The 16,535-nt window shown below is 35.8% G+C and overlaps 1 protein-coding gene across 1 annotated transcript; it reads right to left on the reverse strand.

The window, feature by feature from the left end:
• Positions 1-1,362: 1,362 nt before the first annotated feature.
• Positions 1,363-13,046, reverse strand: LOC125835598 (uncharacterized). Its single transcript, XM_049514716.1, has 11 exons — positions 12,835-13,046; positions 12,354-12,485; positions 12,128-12,282; positions 11,937-12,030; positions 11,222-11,292; positions 11,026-11,132; positions 5,583-5,704; positions 5,224-5,312; positions 4,469-4,528; positions 3,183-3,287; positions 1,363-2,024 (listed from the first exon to the last, which is right to left on the reverse strand). The coding sequence occupies exons 1-11, from the start codon at positions 12,983-12,985 to the stop codon at positions 1,905-1,907; spliced, it is 1,206 nt and encodes a 401-aa protein (XP_049370673.1). The 5' UTR covers positions 12,986-13,046; the 3' UTR covers positions 1,363-1,904.
• Between the last annotated feature and the right edge of the window lie 3,489 nt (positions 13,047-16,535).

A 16,535-nucleotide genomic window follows, 5' to 3' on the forward strand; every position in this document is an offset into this window, starting at 1 on the left:
AAAATTGCAAGATCATGTCTTGGTATGTATGTTGAAGATACCCCCGTTTCATGGCAGACCAATGATTTATAGTCAGGAAAATTCATGAACTAGCACAATGCATCAAAGTGAGATATTGAAGTACCCTAGTATATATAAAGTGGGATCATAGTTTGTCACCAATCGCCATTGGAGTATATATATATATATGAACAAGTCTGTGTCCTAGCTCGCTTTTTTCACTTTTAGCTTTATACAACACATCATCCATAAGCTCAAAATTATGTAATTGAGTGAAAACATAAAGTATCAACCTAAAAATTACTTAAATGTGAGTAAAATACAACTAAAAAATGTGTAAATTCACTCAATATCAACACACACACATGCGCGCACTAAACCTTTCATTGTCCTCGAATAAAAAGGTTGACAATAACTCCCTCAAAATTATGTGTTTTATGACATGCATTCTTATTATTATTTCTTATTTTAAAACCTAGGATCATATTGGCAAATATTTATCATTTTTCAATTCAAAAAATAAAAATTTATCATTATCTAAATAAAAATTAATGATGCATTATTGTGATCTTATATATATAAAAATTACTAGTAATGAATTAAAATATTTTTATTAAAAAGTTGAATTTAAAAGAAAAGAAACAGTGCTTATTACAAAAGAACACTTTTAACCCAAAAGTAACGGCGAAAAACACTTTTGAATCAAACTAGTAAGAGAGGACATTTTTGTGCAATTTAATATGGTTTGATGATATTTTACCCTTTTTCCAAAAGGAAATAATTACATACAACTTGAACACGCATACACTTGCACAGAATTTGAAGTAAGGCTTTTTGTGGTGCATCTTTTTTTTTTTAAAAAAAAATTACTCCTTGCTAACTACAAGATTAAAACTTCATTAGCGTATCTCAAAGTATAGAAACCAATTTTTTTTGCATTTTCGCATGGATAAGCACACTCTAACCCGTGAAATTGGGATTTAGTCATTATCTCAATATAAAGGCAGCTCGTGCCTGTGCTTATTTCATTGGAATTACCTCCAATTGCTCACCTATTCATAATCTTGTAGTTGAATTCCCCTTTCATCATGGTTGTTTTACTTTGATAATGATTTATGATTACAAAAAAATGAGAATATTATGGACATAAGAAGAAACTAAAGTTAGCTGTTTAATGGCTGGAGATGGAAATACACTTCAAGAATTTGAAAGAACATAAATTGAACTCTGCGGGAACATTAAGGCCACTAGAGTCGGGAGGGTAAACTTGATCCTTACTCCTTAGTTCAAGTAATTCTTGGATGTTAAGTTTTGCTTATCCAATTTCCTCGAAAAACAATGGGGAAAACATAGAAAGATGTCTAACACCTTTAAATATAACTAAAAAGTTCAGTCTACGACTCACTGTTGATTAAAAACAAACATACCACAGAGCTGCTTCTATTTTATTGCAGGGGTACTCGTGTTTTCCAAAGCAAAATAGCTCCTGAACTGTGTAAAGATAAAGATATCTGAGATTTCAAACATATCTTCCGACTGCTTCAGGGTTACCATCTCTATCTGCAGTCAGATCCATCTATATCAAAGAGGACCAAAAATGGGAAAAAAGGAATTTGAACCAACTGAATCACCCGCACCCCCCAATCCAAACACGATTCAGAATGAAACTACCAACGTCAACTAATGAGAATGGTAATTCAATGTTTCGGATTCAGAAGAATCCTCACTCAAGCTAACTAGTAATGGCAGTATTCTGAGGCTACCTTCAAGCCACTGAGGCTTGTGTCGCACCTGCGAAGACTGAAACATGTGCAGATGCTCATGAAGGCAGTAAACAGAGATGGCTGCTTCTCAAAATTATGCAGTAAATGGATAATATGATGTTTGATGTTTATTCACCAAAATCAAGATAAGATGCCTTCTCTTCTCGTCAGATCTTCCACATTTACATCCAACTTCAAGCCCATATTTGACAAGGCACTGAGCATGGCAGGAATATCATGTTGTAGTGTTGCAGCCAACTCCTGGAAATGTTACCAGCAAAGACAATATTCATAAGCATAATCATACAGTGACCTTATATCTATCTATATTGTATATATATATTATTATAAAAGACTGAACCTCAACCTAAAAAATTGAAAGACCTAAATAGCCTTCTAAATAATCTACAAACCCTACCCTTAAGAGTCCTAAATAACCTAAAGCTCCCAGTCAACACTTCATACTATTTAATTTACTGTGACAATACATCATATTCAGCACAGCCTGGTGAGCTCCGTTTGCTTAGAATGTCAGGTGGTGCCTTTATGGTTTGAATTCAATGTCAGGTTGTTTTTGGTGGAGAGGAATGTTCAACTGATAGGCAAATCAATCTACTATTCCAACTGTTTTCAGAGTTGTCTAATTGAAGCACTTTAAGCAATTAAAGATTGGTCCCATACAATTACAGATAGTGCTGGTAAGTAAACAAGTTGGAACGGACATGGGGATTGAAAACGGGTAAACAAATAGTGGATAAAAATTCCAACCACCCATATTTGATATGGATAAAAAAAATTGATTGCGTGACAGATAATATGAGTACCCATGTTATCCAAGGCTTCTTGAATAACGTCACCATTGGGAGAATTCCTAGGCTCAATATCTATTGTTAAAAGGGCTAAGTTGAAGTCCTGGGTTCTAATCTATCTATGAGTAGGGAGATTGTATTTGTATAAACTTCTTCCTATGCAGGTTAGATGTCTTCGAACTACACATTTGAAATTTGCAAAGATAATCAATATTCCAACCAGTAACTTTCCCTATATATATTGCTCTACTAAGAAAAGACCTAAGATACAAGCACTTCTCTTATAATCTAATGCCTGGTGTAGTGTAAAGAACATGGGTTTGAGGAGAGAACATAAAAAATACATACAATTGAACACGCACTTAACAGCACAAGATGACACCTATGCCATGTTTTGAAGAAATCAGAACCAGTATATGGGATCAGAATAAAAAAGGAAACTCTATAGAGGCTAACTAAGATCCAAAGGGTAACCCATAAATACGAACAAATAAAACTCCCACGTCCTACGTCAGCACTAAATCATTACAGAGAAACTCCCAAAAAAGGTAATAATTCTCAAAATAATATACTAGTAAGTTCAAAATTATAAAAAAAAAAAACAGCTAACCTTCCTCCTCTCATCCTTTTGTCGCTTTATCACCTCCAAAGGCCAGTCCGCAACTAGCTTTTGAAGTTCAGCCATGAATTTTTGCCTTCTCGAATCAGGTACAGTCTGCAATTAACATCAGCACTTTGAGTGTATGGCTCAAAGGATACATATACATGAAATGCAACAAGGACCAAACATTGCAAAAAATAATAATCTATGCCATTCTTGATTACCCTTGCACAAAGGTCTAATTGCAAAGACCTGCTGAAGGGATGGAGTAAGTACATTTATCTTGTTCAGTTAAGCAAATATGGAAATGACATGTCTAACTGCTTCATTAGTTTAATAAGAGCCCGTGTAACTGGATGGAATGCACCAAAATCAGGGACCTATAAACCTTCAACAGGGAGAACAGAAGCATACAAAAACCCCTTTCTTCCCTTTGCCTCCCCCATTTTTTTTTAATGACTGAGAAATCCATCTAGAACCAACCTTTTGGGCCAACCGCAACCTTTGAAACTCGGAAATGACGGGTCTGCCTCTCTACCCTTCTCAACTTAAATAGGCGTTGGACTCGAACTTGTGACTAAGACACAAGTTCCTCAACCTTAGCCAATTGAGCTAACCCTGGGAGATGGGGAGGGGGGGGGGGGGCTACCCTCCCTTTCATTGAGCCAAACATTGTCTTCTTTTTTTTAAAAAAAAGGGTAAAGTTGTTTAATAACAACAGTCCTTAATCACATATCATAAGATACCGCAATGTTTGGAAGATCAGAATAGCAAGGAAGATTGAATGAACTTTGAAGAAATTAATATCTGGCAATTCATATAGAATTGATATATTTGCTCTCTCTGACCATCAGGTGCATGCTACATGATTAATGTATCAGTTGGTCAATTTATGAACATTCAAGAAATCAACATTTGGAAGCTGTTGATAATTGAGATGGTCACTGATATTAAAAAGCCTATTCAAAAGTGGAGGTACATGATCAATTATCCAAAAAAAGAAGAAGAAGATGTACAACATGATTATGGGGGGTCACCATGAATTTTCAGTAATTTATCAAATTGCTGAAGTCAATATCGCACGTTCTCCATTGGGCAATACAATGGACAACCGTTTGAGCACTTAAGCATTAGTCCATTCTAGTTGTCTAAGAGATAACTATATGCAAAGCTCCACTTAAAATTAAAATATCCTTACTATTGCACAAGCAATACTCATGTTTTATAACACCTCTCCATAAAACAATAAAATAAAAGACTCCAAAAGGTTAGAACAAGCAAAAACTGGGAGCAACCTGATTGAGTAAATGAATGACGGCAGCAGCATCTTCAGGTTTGTGGTCAATTAGGAAACCCTACAAACAAAACCAAATCTTGTTAATGTAGAGCTCAAGACCACATCTGTCCCTCTCTCCAGTGCTTGGATTAGATTTGCCGAAAGCAAAAGATGTTAAATAGTAGGTGCAGGTTCATCATGTTGCACTTCCAAGCAATTAGAAAGCAGACAGGAGTTTCATAATCATCGTCAAGAAATAGAAACCAATCAACTAGTCAATTTTCTAATCAATGTTAAAGGAGTTCCCCAATAATCTTTTACATTGATGCTGCATTTTACCATTATCCAACCCACTCTGAGGCTGTCAAAACCTACAAAGGCTCAGTGGGGAAATACTTCTCTAGCACTGTAGATCAACCATGTATTGAACTTGATAGCTGGCCCTTATATCAGCAAGTTTGTTACATAACAATTGCTGCCTACTTCAGTTGAATTTAAGAAGATGGAAAAGAGAAGGTGCTACTATTCAGATCAGAGTGATCCAGACACACATTCTTTCGGCAGGTAATGACTATGGTGTTAAATGCAAGAAACCACAAAAAGATGTGTCTATAAGTCTACCATCAAGACCTCGATATTTTTTAAACCACTTCTCCAGTAGGCTATATGCTACAAATTTTTATCCCCTTCAAGGTAATTCAGTTCTGAGCTGAAACAAGATAAGGAGGCAGGTAAAGAAAATAAAAATAAATCAGAACTAAGAAAACAAATTACCTTAGCACATGAAAGTCCACTTCCAAGAGTATGTTCCTTCACGATTTCTGATCGTATCTTCTCAATTTTCCACAAAGCATCCACATCTCCTGCAGAGAAGCAAATGCAGTCAACATTAGTGTGCCAAAGATGCAGTAAGCTTTAGTGTTCGTATGGAAACTATTATCCATAACAACTGAAGCCACTAAGAAATTCACCCTATTACTTGGTTCTATTATGAAACTTACCATCAACCACTATCGTACTCGAGCAACAAATTAGAAGATTGCGACATAAAGTTCTATCTCTTTTGAAAAGTTCTTTTTTTGATTGGTCATCTTTAGAAAAGTTCTAAATAGGAGAAAAGAAAGAACTAGTACCTATTTTTGAGGCAAACTCCATCCAAGTGTCGAAGGAAGTCTTCCGTAGCTTCACTCCTGCCTTGACAAACCTTTTACCATACTTGCATATCAAATCCCAATTATCAGTTTGGGAGCAAATGCTGCAGTAAACCATTACAACAAGTAAAGAGATACTTTTAGAAAGAATGGAGTTTATAAGGAAAACTTAAGCAGCAGCTTGGAGTTCAGACGTTGACATAGCAATAATAAAACTGCTTACTTTTTTTCCCTATCATTAAAGGGAAGTTCAGTGATATCCAGCATCAAGAACATGTAGCAATTTATGTACAGGAGGTAGCATCACTACCTATGCTGCTCAGACTCTCCAAAAATGATGCCGCACCCATGTCGGATTCTTCAAAAATTAACTACCTTTTAAGGATCCAACACGCACCCCCTCAGACATTATTTTAAGAGTCCGAGCAAGATAGACCACTACATGTAGTGTAATGAGATCAAAAAGTCTATCATGGCCTGTGTGTCATTTACAACTGCCATGTTTCACCAAAAATATAGAAGAGAAATGCATTTGTATTTAATGCTAATTACAGATTCAGATTGCTTTCAAAGATTCTAGCAGTTCATTCCTTCCAGATGCTCTCCATGAACCACCAGTCATGTGAAGCACTCCACCTTCAAAGGGACTTTGTTTTATTCAAATGCACTTCAAGGCCAATCAGGGATGGATGCACTGGAGTTGCTTAAGTACTGATAGCAACCTCTAACAGTGAGCCTCCCTTTTGAATCACCTTTACACAGAATAAAATCAGTTTTGGATGTTAAAAGAATGCATCTTTGCAGCTGTAACAGCAATAAAAACACACTGCTCAGTTCCCAGTCATTGGAACCATGACCAAAATTAAAATTCCAGCCATGTCCATTCCAAAAGTCAGAGATAGTAACATCCTAGATTTGTGGAATGCTGAAAAGAACGGGGTGCTGCTCCATTTAGGTTGAATGTCCAAGGCAAAGACCTCTCCAGAAAAAAATCCTTATTCCATTTCAGTGTTTAGAAAGGAATTGGAATGAAAGAAATCCCAATGTTCTCTAATGTCTCCAGGAGCCATAGGGGCGATGATGATACGATTGTTTGGTGGTCCATGAGTTAAGGCGCCCATATTTTACTGCAATAATTGCTCTCCATAATAATGCCTCCTCCTGACTAAACTTCCAAAGACATTTGTGCAGTAAACTGGAATTCTGAGTCAACAAATTCTTTTCTCCAAGGCCCCCTACTCTCCTATCCGTAACGACTTTCTCTCATCTTACCAAGTTGAATGCTTCTATTCCCTTGCCACAAGAAGTCCCTTCACAGTTCATACAGTCTTTTGACCACAAAAACAGGTAAGGAAAATAGGGACATAGTATAAGTAGGCAATGAACCCAGTACGCTATTAATTAGAACTAGCCTTCCACCAAGCGAGAGATACTTTCACTTCAAACAAAGCAACTTTTTCTCACACTTCTCCAAGATATCATCCCAAATTGCTACTGCTTTTGCTTTAACACCACGAGGAAGGCCCAACATAGCTTAAGAGCACTTTGTAAAAACTTCCAATTAAACTTATCAGCTATAGTACTTTAAATTCTTGGCCCTGTTCTTTGGGATTAAAGCAATGTAGCAAACATTGAGGCTTTTTCGAACTTGCCTTGAGTGTGAAAATGACTGAGGGCTCTGACAAGATTGAACTTGATAGAACCCCAACTTTCGTAAAATTCCATTTTGAAACCATCCGGTCCCAACGCTTTGTCTCCGTTGCAATCTTTGATCACCCCAAGATCTCTGCTTGGTCAAAGGGACTTTTCATCCACTGACTTTCCTCCTCTAAAATATATCCTCATATGTTCATGCAGGTCTCCAATGAACTGAGGCACTATTGAGGGGGCTCATAAAACCTCAAGATTTCATTGTTTATTCGCTCTTCTTTTAAAACTATTCCATAAGATTCCACCTTCTCTATGTAATCGTAACTTTTGTGTGTGTTAGTTGGCTTATGGAAAAACTTGGTGTTTTTATCACTGTGCTCAACCCTTAATCACCTCAATTTCGGCCGCAATGTGATCTCCCAAAATTTGGCAATTTCCTCCGATTCCATGGAATGTTCAGCTTTTAGTAGCATTGCTTCATCATTAAGCTCCATGTGTTCTGTTTCTATGTCAAAAAGTTGCAGCTTCCTCACAATTTCAGACTGTTGTTAGGGATGTGATGAGGAGGGGGCGAGGTGGGTTACAGCGCTTATGGGGAGTGGAGGGGCGGATTACAACGCTTGCGGGGAGGACTGGGTTTAAATATCTTTAAAAAACATTAAGAGGGGCGGGTTTGCGGGTTGGGAATATAGACTGTAATATCCCACCATTCTTTTTATCTTTTCAAAATAATCATCAGGTGTTTGCCGGTACTGATGCAAAGGAAATCTGATGCAAAAGCTGACTTCAGACGAAGCTATCCAAACAAATGTAATTTAGACACTGTTTTACCTAATCAGACGAACCTCATGTTTTGCTTGGTTAGTGTGCAAAAGGGCCTGCTTAACACATAAAGTGCTTCAGAAGAAAGGCAGACAGATATGCTCAAGATGCTTTATGTGTGATCAATATGCAGAAGTTAATAGTCACGTATTCCTTCATTGCAAAGTAGCTACAAGTCTATGGAACATGTTTTTTGGTCTTCTTGGTGTATGCTGGGTAGTTCCAAAGTCCGCTAAGGATTTGCTTTATAGCTGAAAGGAGATAGGAAGAAGGGAGTCTAATGAAGATTGGTGGGAGTTAATCCCAGCCTGCATTTGGTGGTCCCTATGGAAAGAAAGGAACGGAAGATGCTTTGTGGAGAAGAGAAACAACATCCAGAAAATTAGAATGAATTGTCTTAGTCTTTTTTGGTATAAACAAGATATGATGGGGGATATAGAACTTTTTGCTGACTTCATAGGCAATTTGTGATCTCCCATAGGATAGTTTGATATGCTCTGATGAGATTGCAAGTGACCTATGCTCATCATTTGTTAGATGATGAGCCTTTTGAGAATACACAGTTACCTTTATCTCAAAAATATTGACACCGTTAAGAAGAATTTGCACTATTAAATCACTTCAAATAATTATGTTATAGATAATTATCTAAAAATAAAATAGATAGCCTACTATAATAGGTAAAATTACAGTATATTGTAAGCAGGGGCAGACACAACTTTAAATTGATGGGTTTGACTTTTTCAAGAGACAATGATAAAAAAGAATTTTATGAATTTCATTTTTATTATCAAACTCAGTTGAAAAAAAGAAAAAAAATTAAGTGGGCGAGGTGAAAACAGAATTTTCATCTACGCGATTCGGTGCAATTTGGAGTCTTAGTGAGTTTGGCCTGCAACTGCACTGCGACACGCTGTTTTCCATCCCCAACTGTTGTTACTCAGCTTACAAACCTAGACTAATTCCACAAAGTACCTACTACCTCCCACTAGCATAGGTACCGGTAACTCTGTCCACCCAGTGTTGTCAAAGGCGCATTTAAGCCCTGAAGCAAGGCTCAAAATATGTTGAACGCTTCACCTCGCTTAATGTGTGCTTCAATGTCATCATCAAGGTTCTTAGGCATACCTTCCCTTGCCAATGAGCCTCTTCCAAAGAGGCGACACTAAACAATTGATATTTCACTTTATCGTAAAAAATCAATTTCATTGTTCATATATTTGTCATTCATGCTTATAATTATTAGTAACATATATAATTGCATTTTTTTCTCCCATAGCACCTTTTTTCATTAAAGCTCACATTTTATTTGCACTTTGCGCTTAAAGACCCAACTGACTTCAGAGATTTTTGCTTTTGATAACACTGTGTCCACCAAGGAATGATAGATGGGAACAAATCACCAAGTGTTTTTACCACAAGTGAGATTTGAACTTGAGATGCCATGGTTCTCAACCAACCTCAATTACCACTAGACCACATTGTTGGGCGTTATCAAGATATACATGGTTTCAGTGCAACCCATGTACTACCCATGTACTGACTTGTCAATAAACACAAATGGTACCTTCTCAAAAAAAATATCTACAAAATTTCAGCAAAAAATTAGATTATACCACCACGTCATTAAATAGGAAATTACCCTTTAATTGCCCAACATACATGTTATGATCAAAACAAGTAGAAGAAAGCATCTACATGCCTGTATGTCTGTAGGATTCATCTTTCATCACTGAAGACCAAAATAAAATCACTTGAGCACACTACTTGTCTCCAAATAAGAAATTGAATCTTCTTTGTAGAGCAATATTTACTTTAGCTATTAAAACATTATTTAGTGTGATGCATGCCCTAGCATACCAAAAGTCAGTTACTGCATGACCCTTATATAAGACCACATCTATTGATAAATCATGCTTCGGAACAATTTGTATATCTACCATCCTATCAGCACAAAACTCTAGGACGGAAGTTAGGGCCAACTCTGAAGTATGCAAAAATTGAGGACTATCCTACTTGATCTCGAAAAGCACAATTTTATTATGCTCTCATGATTTTTAATGAAGTAGAGAAGGTACTTTTGTCTCTATCACTCCATAGGTGCAATCCAACTGAAACCAAATGCAATATAATATGAAATTCCAGAATTTGCTCGACCTCAACAAAAAGGATAAAACCATGAACGTTATAGCACAGATAATGTTAATGTTAATTAACAGACCATCAGAATTTAAAAATTAAGCACCAACATCAAATAGAAATCAATCTTTTTCTGCAAAGCAGTAGACACAAACCTCTATAAGCCTAAGGTTTCCTACTTCCTCTCAGTGTGTTCAAGAGATGATTTTTTTTAAATGACGAAGAAATCTGTCTGGAGCTAGCCCTTTGGGCCATCCGCAGCCTCCGGAACTTAAGGATGATGGGCCCGCCCCTCTACCCTTCTCCACTTAAAAGCTGGATTTAGTTCTCCTGGCCCAGAGCTCAAACTTGAGACCCTAAGACACAAAGGGAAACTTTCACAAAAAAACTCACCATCCAAGAAATGATGAGGAAGAATCTTACACCCATCAAAAGTATGGGAATTACTCCAAGAGGACTGCAAAAGTAGAAGAACTTTGCAAGTTACCTATGAAGTCAACTAGTACTACTATATCCCCCAACTCTTGTTTACACCAATTTGTCAAACTTTGCCAATTGAGCTAATCTCTAGGGACTTCAAGACATGATTAATTATGTGTATAGTCAGTAAAAAAATGATATTTGACAATTTCCCAGATATTATGGTCCTCATATTACACAAATATAGAAAAACTATGCTGGTAAAGAACAATGGGAGTGCCACAAAATTACATTTTCAAACAAAAAGATAGGAGCACCACAAAATTAATTAAAAAAGAGAAAAAAAGCACAAAGAGGAGGAGATATTCGGAAATGGTTTATATTGGATTTGTACCTGAAGACTATATCTGCAGTTCCAGGCTGCAGGATCAAGTCATTTTTCTTCACCAGATTCATAATTTCTACCAAGAGTTTAACATCATTATGCTGTTTAGCAAATAACTGCAGTCATACAAAACCATTTTTTTAAAAATGGCATAATCATTATACACATATAATACATCTTGAAGCCGAAGTTGAACCCAAATTACCAGTAAATGGTGCGCAGATCCAATGTTAGGAGTCAGTCCATATACACTATGCTTCCACAACACCTTCTTACCTGTATACAAGGTGAAGCTTTAACATTCTCAACAAGCTTTTGGTTAACACAAATACTTGAAAATTCAGTTTAACAACCCATCAGTCCATTCATATACCAATAAAATAATCAAATACATGTAATAATTCTAGTGCTCTTTTTATCTCATTTATGGACCTACTAAGTTATTTGTCTTTTGAAAGATTTAACTTCTGCTTAAAAAAAATCCATAAAGATGACCCCTGGGATAACTTACATGTCATCCCAGCAGGAATTACAATCCAAAGATGGTCAATCTTTCCCTTTGAAAGTTTTATAACCACAAAATGAACTTAAAAACTGAACATGTTTAAGTGTATTCCTACCTGAAATTTCTCACACACAAAAATATGGAGATTTTAACCAGAAGTTGACAAACTTATTGTTTATTTAGCTGGGATGAGCAAGTGTAGCAGAGCCAAAGCAACAAGATGAGATGCATTTCTGGTTTCAGTCCAAAAGACTACCTTCTTTATAGATATTAACAAGTTTGCACTACAAAAGATGGCAACTATTAAATAAGCTTAAATACAGAAGAAATAGCAAAAGAGAAGTCTCAAATAGGTTTGCCATTCTTGTGAACATAACAAAAGATTTGAGCAATAAAGATACATCTGATATCATACCCAAATCAACGGCACCAACACGTACACATGCCTTAGTAATTTCCTGGCAGAGAGCACAGTTGAAGTTTTCATGGATACGGAGATTAGAAAGTCTCTGCACTCAAACATACACCACGTGCTACTTACCATTAGATGTGCAAATCAGCAAGGACCTCATATTCATAAGTTATTACGAAGAAAAAAAGACTAACAAATATCCGAAGTCTCTGCAATATGTCAAATAAAAGATTAGCATCTTCACGGTTCGCACAACTTTGTATTAGGGACCACAACCAGGCATTGGGCGGAGCACTTCTTTGATCCACGACAGACTTCAGTATCTTGTCATACAATTCCTTCACAGACTCTGCTGTAAAACTATGATTCAGAAAGAAATTAAATCAAACCACTCAAAACCAAACAGAAGACAACTATCACCTGTGACACTATTTTCAGCTGTCCCTGCTTCCGTAGAAAATGAAGCCCTGAGCATCACAGAGCATTTCTGACACCGACATACATTTCTCTGAAGATTGCATTCTTTTTTCATATAATTTCCATAAATCGTACCTGTTTATTCAGAATACTGATGTTAGGATACCGGTAAGTCAAATCTGTCATTTTTTAAGCTGGAAAAAACAGCAACTTTACTAGCATTCAAGTGCAAAATCAGGTTAGTTGGAAAATCTTTAAATAGCATTCTAAATTTTTATACCAATGGTGTAGATTTCCCAAAAAGATTATGGGGGTCGCCCAATTTTCCAGCAAATCACTAGATACACCAAACGCAGAAAACATAATCAAGTTGCCATTTTTCCGTGTTTTCTCTTCCAGAATATATCAAATTGCAGAAGAAAAACAGCCTTGTTTAATAGATATAGGATTAAAGGAAAAACCCAAAGTGAAGATGGAATATTACCAGAGTTAAAGTAACCACGCCATTGAGAAGAAGATTGAATATCTTCAAGGATACAAGGAGATAAAACACGCGACACTGAGTAGAGCAAAATGGGAGAGGACGAGCGTCTCAAAACCCTAGCAAGTTGGTGAGCCTTCAAAACCCCTTGCATTTTTTTCTGTAAACCCTCACAATGACTAGTCTAGAGAAACAAAGAGTGATTATATGAAACCGGACTATTTAATTTTTACCCATAATGTTTAATTGTTTGCTTCGTACAGTAGATATCTATATTTAAAAGGCTTACACTCTGTTTGGATAAGTGTTACCCATTATTTCATAATGTATTGTATTGTATTGTATTGTACTGTATTATATGATAGATATAATGTTTGGCTAGACTGTATTGTTGTTGTTGTTTAATAACATGTTTATTGTTTGGTTTGACTGTATCGTATTGTATTGTAATTTATAAATTTACTAAAATGTCCTTAGTTATTCTAGGGTAGGAGGTTCGACTAGAATTAAATAATATAAGGTAAAGGGTAAAATAGTATTATGAAATATTATGTAAAGATATAATTGAAAAAAGAAATTAAGTAACAATGGAAACACATCAAATTGGTTGTTCCATAAAATGGGGTTTTTCATTGTTACGTAACAACGGAATTTACCAATACAATACAATACATTTTAAGTAACAATCAAAACAAATATTGTAGGTATAGTAACGATACAATACAATGGGTAACAATGATCCAAACATAATAAGCAGTCTCTTAAAGTTATTCGTATATTTCATTTAGACACTTCAATTCAATCTTTACTTATTGAATCCCTACACTTCAATAAATATGTATCTTTAAAAAAATTAGCTGACATGGCAATATATGTTTAACACGTGCACGAGAAGTGTGTGAAAGACGTTCATTTAGTTAAAAAGAATTTTTTATTTATTTAAACTATCATCTCCTCTTCTTTTTGACTCAACTAAACCACCATTGCCATCAACTTTCCGCCACCGCAGTCGCAGTCATAACCACCATGAAAGTAAATTCTCATTCTTTCTCGAGCTACAGTCGTTCTTCTTCTCCACGCAATCTTATTTTTTACCAGATTTGTTGTCATCATATCTAAGGCTGGGCACCGGAACGGGTTGTACCGGTACCATTCCGGTCCGTTCCGGTCCGGTAGTATTCGGGACGGGATGGGATACATTGAACCGGTACACGGAACGGAACGGTGCCATGATTTGGTACCGGTATACCGGTACCGGTTCATCCCGGTCCATTCCGGTTCCGTTCTGGTCCGGTCCGGTACCGGTAAATCATTTTTAATTAAAATAAAAAATAATATTTTTGTCATTATTTACTTTTATTAGCATTTCTTTTTTGTTTATTTAATTTTTTTTAAATTACAAACTTAAGTTATTTAACTTACAAGTTATAAGTATAACTTAATAACTTATAAACTTCAAAAGATTCAAATCTTTAAAACTTATAACATAACTACATAAGCTCAAAAACTAAAAAAAAAACTTTATTAAACTTAACTTACAACTTATATACGTAAAAATTAAAAAAAAAAATCTTTAAAATAAACTTAAGTAAAATTATTATAAATTTTAAAACTTAAATACTATAAACTAGTATAACTTAGAAAAATAAAAAAAACATTCGAATTTTCGTAATTCAAAATTACTCAAAAAAAATAATTATTTTTTGAAATAGCTATATGTGCCGTCCCGTTTATCCCGTTCCGTTCCGTTCCGGTCCATTCTGGTCCGTCCCGGTTCTATCCCGGTATATAGTGGGACGGGACGGAACTGAGCCTCCATCCCGGTAATTCCGGTCCGGTTCATCCGGGTACCGGTCAACAACCCGGTCAAACCGTCCCGTTCCGGTCCGGTGCCCAGCCTTAATCATATCCACATTTCTCCTTTCCATTCTTTCTCCGGTCATCTTCTTCCCCTTTTATTTTTCAAGCCATTGTTTTCTTCCCCTTCTTTCACCGCCCAACAACGACACCACCAATATCTAAATCTATTGTCGTCAAAAATAAAATAAAATCAAATTGCATCAAAAATAATTTCGACATAACTCTATTTTTTCCGACAACACTAATACGTATCTAAAATTATTTTTTCTGAAATTGTTAAAAAATTTAAATCCTAAAGAACTCGCAACATAGAAGAAGAAAAAAGTATCAACAAATCTAAATTAATATTTAAGAAAAGAGTGAGATTGGGAGAAATATCAATTACAAAACTTGTATGTCTCGTAAGTAAGGATTAACTATATCCAGATAAGTAGGTTTTTCTTTAAACTTTTTGTAGTGAACATATATTGGATATACTCGGTCAATCGGGAAATTTGATATCTTTGAACCGTCGAGCTTTGGTGCATATCTAGACAACATAAGTCACACAATCAACCCTTAAACTATTTTTGGTTATCGTTGTTTTGTTTGTTTCAGCCATGAACGTTTATAAGTGCGTAGAGAACTAATCTTACCGGATTCTCCTTGAAGTGGCTTACACTTCACACTTACTAATATATGATTTCAAAATGTGCCATTTTGTAGATACACTATTTGATATACCTTATATCAAACTTAGAAACCGTTAAAAAGTTCTAATGCATTTATCATGGTTACTGAGCATTGTCTCATAATGAGAATGGACCACAAAATAATTTTTGACAATGTTGAACCATCATCTATGACTTTGTTTGATCTCCTTGAACCTAGATCATGGGATCTCGAGTCTTCGAGGTAGGTTATTGCCACAATGACTTGTCCTCGGCTATAGCCTCATTCATGTCGATGATCCCTCAACTCCCTCTCTAGTTAGGTCTTTTGTAAGTGGATCAGATACATTATTTTTTTGCATTACATAGTCAATTCTGATAATTCCATTAGAAAGTAATTGCCTAACAGAGTTTTGTTTTCGCCATATGTGATGAGACTTGTTGTTATTCATAACACTCCCAGCACTTCCTATTATAGCTTGACTATCACAGTGTATCCATATAGGGGCCATTTGTTTGGGCCAAAATAAAATATCTTCTAAGAAATTTCAGAGCCATCCAACTTCTTCACTTGCCTTGTCTAAGGCTATGAATTCAGACTCCATTGTAGAGTGAGTTATGCATGTTTGTTTGGATGATTTTCAAGATATTGCTCCTTCGCCAATAGTGAAAACATATTCACTCGTGGATATAATTTCAGTTGACCAGTAATTCAATTTGCATCACTATATCTTTCAACAACTGTTGGATATTGTTGTAATTCAAAGCCTAGTTTTGAGTGTCATCTAAGTACATCAAAACCCATTTCATTGTCATCCAATGATTTTGATTGGGATAACTTATGTATTGGCTCAATTTACTTTTAGCGCAGGCTATGTCTAATCGTGTACAGTTCATGACGTACATCAAACTTCTCAATACTCTGGCATAATATAATTAATACTGACTTTCACCTTTATTCTTAGCAAGATCAAAGTTCACATCAATTGGTGTCTTTGCCTTTTTGAAATTCAAGTACTTGAACTTTTTGAGTACCTTTCGAATATAATGTGATTGAGACAACGCTAGACGGTGAGGAGTTTTATGAATATTAATTCCCAATATCAAATTGGCGACTCCTAGATCTTTCATATTAAACTTACTAGCGAGTATACGCTTAGTAGCTTTTACGTTAGCAATGTCGTTGCTCATTAT

Source organism: Solanum verrucosum, unplaced genomic scaffold, assembly GCF_900185275.1.
Source record: "Solanum verrucosum unplaced genomic scaffold, falcon-dt-bn FXZP01000040.1, whole genome shotgun sequence".
Classification (NCBI taxonomy): Eukaryota; Viridiplantae; Streptophyta; class Magnoliopsida; order Solanales; family Solanaceae; genus Solanum; species Solanum verrucosum.